Source organism: Cryptotermes secundus, unplaced genomic scaffold, assembly GCF_002891405.2.
Source record: "Cryptotermes secundus unplaced genomic scaffold, Csec_1.0 scaffold14632, whole genome shotgun sequence".
Lineage (NCBI taxonomy): Eukaryota > Metazoa > Arthropoda > Insecta > Blattodea > Kalotermitidae > Cryptotermes > Cryptotermes secundus.
Genome location: NW_019735255.1, coordinates 453 through 6,845, shown reverse-complemented (window position 1 = coordinate 6,845; position 6,393 = coordinate 453). Strand labels below are relative to the sequence as shown.

The following is a 6,393-nucleotide window of genomic DNA, read 5'->3' as shown; positions in this document are numbered from 1 at the left end:
AGCTTGGTTGGGTTGTTAAAAGTAATAAAGTTAATATTTAAAAAAGTAATAGGCTGAAATGATGTCAGGGTGCAGTATATTCTTATAGGAGTAACTGTAAGTGAATGATGTCATATTTTTAAAGTCTCAAGCATCGACATGTTGAGGAAGACATTTGTATAGCAGTGTATTCTGTATGGCAGTGACATAGATTGTGGGTGCCTGACAGTAGGTTGTTGAGGACAGTCTATGAACACTGTAACCCAAAAAAAGGAAATAACAGGAGAATGGATACAGTTGAATATATATATTCAAAGAAGATTTAATGGCCAAATTAGACGCCAACCAAGAAAAGGCGGTGGCCGATAGGAAGGCCGACAAAGAAGAGATGAAAGCTGACAGAAAAGCAAGGAAGAGATGAAGGCCACAATGCGATCTATGCAGTCAGAGTTGGACGAGACACTCCAACATAGAATTGAAGTGATCAAAGCAAGGACGGAAGCCATGCGAGAGAATATGGGCACCAGCCACAAGGAGATGGTGGCTGTAATCAAACCTGAAATAGAGGAAGTGACGAAGGCCTGCCGAGAAACGACAGAGGCATGTCAAGAAGAGAGAAAGCCGACCTCACCAGACAGGAAACCTGAGGTGGCATAGATAGAAGAGGTCCCCACGGAAGATAATGCCGGTTTCGGAACCAAGAAAATGGCGTAGGGACTGAAAACTGGCTGAGGAACACCGCCGCCAGATACTGAAAAACTTGACGCAGAAAAATCGTGGACCCCAGGAGAAATTGGCCATCAATTAGAGAAGGACAACACGCCGTGCGAAAGTGGCATGGAAAACACCAATAGACAGTATATATATAGGTATTATAATCCTTGAGATAAAAGTTGGGTACTTGTTGGCCTTTCATAGCTCAAGACATGTTTTATGCACTGTTGCTCTTGCTCATTTGTCAAGAGTCTGAGAAGAAACTTCATGACATGGGGTGCATATTCAGATTTTTTGTTAAGATCTCCTGGCAAACTCCATAACTGATCCCAGCAGTCTCGGCAAGCTCATGGGTTGTTCCATGACAGTCCTTGTGGATGAGTTCCCAAATTCTTTCAACATTTATGTCATTTTGCTTGTGCTTTGTCACCCTGAACATTCGTCATCTTCAGCTGACACGCAACCAGCCTTGAATCATGAATGCCATTCAGAAACCACTGTTCAGCTGAAAGAATGTTCTACAGAAGCCTCATGAAGCATTTCAAGGGTTTCGGTCATGGATGCAACAGGCTTGCGGAACTGTGACCTTGGCCTCCCCTCTCATCTTCTTTCACTGAGGCAAGTTACAACAATAACAGTCCAGGGACCTTTCCATATACACCATTTGCATTTAGGGGCATGCGGTAGCATAGATGGTTGAGGCACTATGCTACAAGCTGGAAGATCATGGGATCAGATCCTGATGAGGTCAATGGATTTTTTCAATTTACCTCATCCTTCCAGCTGCACTATGGGCCTGGGGTTGACTCAGCCTCTAACAGAAATGAGTACCAGGAATATTCCTGGAATGTTCTTGGGGGTAAAGGGCAGTTGGCGCATAAGGCTGACAACCTTGCTGCCATCTATTAGCCAATTGTCTAGAAAATGTGGGAACCTCAACATCTCACAACCCTATGGACCTCCATGGCCTGTTACAGGGATACCTTTACGTTTACTTACTTTTACTTACTATTTGCATTTATACGTTGTTCATTCCAGAGGCATGAAATATTCATATAATTGTCACTACCACCACCGCCGCATATGCATGCGCACTCACACAAGTTTGCCAAAATTGTGCTTCATTCTGTCCAATCCTTCCCAGGGATAAGTGGATATTTCACAATTTTTAATGTGTCTTTATTTTAATATATTGTTGTCAGGCATTGTTGATATTTATTGGACTTTGTTGTGCGAGAGATGAAGTATACTGGCTGTTGTGACACAGTGATAATCCACCACAACAGAAAGGCAAAGGAAAAACAGCAGAAGATTTGGTTGATCGTCAGTTACCAGAATTGCTCTTTCATATGGAGGAATTATGAGGTAAGATTTTTATTTCTTACTGTGCCCTCTTGCAGATGGTCATTTCTTGCTTAGTCATGTTACTGAAAATTACGGTCTGGGAACCATGTGTTCACAGTCTGATGTTAGTAACCTGGCTTCTCAAGAACATCCTCCCTTGTCTGTTTATTTTAATGTATGTGTTTGAAGTCGTTTGGAGTGTGTTGTATTGGTGGGATGGCCGATTTTGGCTGGTGGATCTCTGATGTGCAGTGGTCTGACGCAAGTCAGCGAACCTAAGATTGGTGAGCATGCGCAGCAACACTATGTTGCCTCAGTAAGAAGGGAGACGTTGAGCTCATAGGATCACTGTTACTAGTAGATACTGTGTGCTTTTCCCATGTGCCAGATGCTTGTTTTTAATTGATATATTAACTTTCCAGGCAGTAACACATTTAAAAAGAAAACAGATGCCATTTATTCAGTCAAAACTTGGTAATAAAACATTGCACAGCCAGACCCAAGAGATTGTAAATAACATCCGTTCATGTATGAAAAGTGAAGTGGCTGCAGGTCATGTATTGATACCGTTAAGAAAGGTACAAGAGAGAGTAGTAAGGTCAACCAGAGTTTCAGAAAGAAGTTTACGGAGAATTCTGAATGAAGGTTGATGTGAAAAAGAAGGCGCTACGTTCGGAACTCCCAGTAAACAGCATTCTGTACCTAAATGGATAAAAATCCAGATAATTCGATATATCTCTGATTCGACGGACAGTGTATGGTTTCTACACCCAAGAAGAAACTGTGCCTACTGTGAGGAAACTACTTCCAAAACTCAGGGAAACCGTAAATTTTAAGGGAGGTAGTACCAGCCTGAAATTTATTTTATGGAAGATGGGTTTTAAATGGAAGAAAACGCGAAATAATGGGCGCCTTGATCGAGAGGGTCGACATTAGGTTGAAGAGAGTAGCATATTTTCGTGCAATAAAGAAGTACAGGGAGGAAGGTCGGACTATAATTTATGAGGACTAGACCTTCATTCACAGCAGTTACACCAGACCTAAAAACTGGACAGATGACACTCCATCAGGGTACATGCCACCCGTATCAAAGGGCCAGAGGCTGATTATTGTTCATGCGGGAGGCAGAACTGGCTTCATTCCCAAATCATTGTTGATACTTGAATCTCATCTCAAGACCGGGGACTATCATAATGAAATGAACGCGACAAATTATCAGAAGTGGCTAACAGAAAAACTTATTGCAAATTCGCCTCCAAAATCAGTTCTTATATCACAACGTGCAGTTTAATAAGGCGCCCACCAGCCAGACCATGAAGGCCAAGATGATGGAGTGGCTTACAGTGAGCAATGTGCCATTTCATGACAGAATGCTCAAAATTCAGCTCTATGACCTGACAAAGGCACAAAAACCCCTCCACAAAAACTTTGCAATGGACAACATAATGGCTGCATATGGACGGATGGTATTACGACTTCCACCTTATCATCCAGACTTGAATCCGATTGAACTCGTTTGGGCTGATATTAAGCAATCAGTAGGGGCAGAAAATGTCTCATTTAATTTGGATGACGTGGCAAAGAAGTGTGAGAAATTGTTCAGTGAATTTGGCATAGAAAATTGGGAAGAAGTTTGCGACCGCACCAAAAATAATGAAAAGGAATACATCGAAAAAGAGGGAATTAGAGAGAACACTATAGAAAGAATTATCATCCGACATTCTGAAGACAGCAATGACAGTGATTCCAGTGATAATGATACAAATGAACTCAGTGAAAACAGTGACTTGTCTGGAGTGGAACTGTTAGACAAATAATTAGTATTGTCTCCGTCNAAATGATACAAACTCCGTCCCAAGTGCAAACAATATATATTATATGTCCTTGATCTTGTTCTTTCTACACTACATGTTTCGGCCTCTATCGGCCATCATCAGGTGTATATTCTTAACGTTGTTGCCACACTGAACCCAGTCTAAAATTTAACATTTAAAAACACAATGTCACATTCTTCGTATTATCAACATCTACATCGTTGATATATGTCTGGTATGTAGATTATGTTGCACACGTCAAATTTGTTATTCTTGTAGTAGCACTCTAAAAATCTTTAGTTATGATGTTTTAAAACCTTTTAAAATTTTTCACTAAATTTTAAATTTAAATTTAAAATTTAAAATTCTTAGGGTTACTCGCCCTATGTCTAAGTGCTGGAGCGGCTAGTTCTTGTTTTCACACTGTACAGGTGTTATTTAATGTAGTCTTCTTGTGTGGGTGCCGTGTAGAGTGCAACAGGATGCTTAAATATAATATTGTAAATAATTAGTGTTGTGTTAGGTTTATGTGTATTTTAATTTAACGTTGCTAGTGTAGTGCAGCATACTGTGAGTAAATTAGTTCATCATAATAGGATGTTAAAAAGCCTGAATTTTGTCTGATAGGACTAAAGTTCCAGTTAAATTCATCCTGCAGTCGGAGAGCAACTTCCAACCTCACAAGCAGCCAGCCTACGAATGTTCTCTCTGCAGACGAAGTAAATACATAGCATAGACTCGCTCTCATGTGCTGACAGTGAAGGACACCGGCCAAAAAGTATCGGCCAGCCTGTAACTGCTTTTCAAATACCAGTTTTTTATCATTTATGTTCTGATGAAGAGGTACACCACGCGGTGCGTGAGTGGTTGCGCGGACTACCAAAAGAATTTTTTTCTAAAGGAATTCATGCACTTTGTAAGTGCTGGAAGACTTTCATTGAGCGTGGGGGAGATTATGTTGAAAAGTGATACAGCTTTGTACCACTAGTGCACAATAAATAATACTCAAAAAAATATTTAAGGTTTTCATTTGACTTGCCTACATAAATGCCAGTGTAGTGTTCTGGGCATATTATCAGTGGTATTTGAACGCAGAAACCGTGTATAGGTTCTGTTCTTGTGGACATGACTATAATGTTACAAAGTGTACGTACCAAAATACTTGTAGATTCTAAAGGCTTCTGACGATGGGGAATGACAGACTTACTGGGTTTTTGGACTTTTTCCATCATCCAGAATTCTAGGTAATAGAGAACACAACGTTTTGGAAACTGGATCTGTTTCCATCTTCAGGTGAGAAAGGAAGACACCTACTCAATTGGGCCCCTTAGAAAGAGCTAATCTCAATCACTGGACCAGACAAACAGATTCAGTTTCTGAAATGTCATGTCCTCTATCACTTAGAATTCCAGATGATTGAAGAAGTCCAAAAACCCAGTAATCAAAATACTTGTTCCGAGGTATTCCATTAGGGAAGAAAATTTGAAATTTTGAAACTGATAATGTTGTGGAATTAGAAACATGCCATCATTTTAAACTTTTGGTAATGAATATGCAGTCACTCATATGAAAAAAGTTCTTTAGGGTTGCCTTTGCTAGAAATAAAATGTTACATTGTAAAATCAGCCATTTCGTGTGTGTGTGTGTGGCTCTTCATTTTGACATAGACTGTAAAGCAGTTAGCTTCTATGAATAGCCTTTTTTTTTATATGTGTAGTTCTGGTTCAGAAGTACAGCCAAGTCATGCAGCGTTACTATGTCCAGTACCTTACAGTATATAATGCCATTTCTCTAAACCAGATGGTTTGGAATCTACAAGTGTGCCCTGAAGATGAAAGTATCGTTCTGTCTTCCATTTGCAACACCATTCAGGGCCTGTCTGTGAAACAAGGTAATTGTATAATGTCAATAATCATATTCTGTTTATAAGATTACACATATTTGGTGAGGTGGTGGATGTAGCCAATCGGATTAGCTTAATCCATCATATAATCTCCACATAAAATATATCATACCCTTTCCTGTAAAATGATCTGTTGTTAATATTAATGTATGAGCCTAGTTTTTTATTCAGTTGGAATTTAAAATGTGAAACAAAACAAAATTTAAAAAGAACTTCCTATTTATAAGAACATCCAGCCCTCTTGAAAAAGTGAGGCCGTGGAGAGTGTCTTGGAATTTAAATCCTATTCCTCAAGAGGCTAAAAATATTGTGACGTGTCGCGCTAGCTGGACCCCACCCCCGGAGCTGACGCGCCGAGCGGAGCCGAAGTTAGCTGAGTCCCAGCGTCCTGGTAGCTATGCAACATGAGTCAACAGCGGTGACGTAAGACGGCGTGAGGTAACAGCGTTGCTAGGCTATACGCGGACACTGTTACGTGGCACACAACGACGCTGTTGATATGGGCAACAGGTAACAGCGAACGGAATATAAGCCAGCTGAGCAGCAAGCGAAAGCCAGTGTGTTATCAACAGTCCTCAAGGCAGCAGCCTGCGAGCAGAGTTGGAATCTAGCCAGCGGCGAGTTACGAGTGAAAGTGTG

General features: G+C 40.6%; 1 protein-coding gene across 1 annotated transcript; it reads left to right on the top strand.

Moving 5' to 3' along the window:
- Nucleotides 1–1,630: 1,630 nt before the first annotated feature.
- Nucleotides 1,631–6,116, top strand: LOC111869256 (nck-associated protein 1-like). Its single transcript, XM_023860636.2, has 3 exons — nucleotides 1,631–2,058; nucleotides 4,479–4,570; nucleotides 5,569–6,116. The coding sequence occupies exons 1-3, from the start codon at nucleotides 2,054–2,056 to the stop codon at nucleotides 5,778–5,780; spliced, it is 309 nt and encodes a 102-aa protein (XP_023716404.1). The 5' UTR covers nucleotides 1,631–2,053; the 3' UTR covers nucleotides 5,781–6,116.
- Nucleotides 6,117–6,393: the final 277 nt, after the last annotated feature.

Bases quoted from the DNA above. Each gene is read 5' to 3' on its own strand.
- LOC111869256 (XM_023860636.2), top strand. The intron at 4,571-5,568 runs GTAAATACATAG...TTATATGTGTAG, and splicing joins ATGTTCTCTCTGCAGACGAA to TTCTGGTTCAGAAGTACAGC.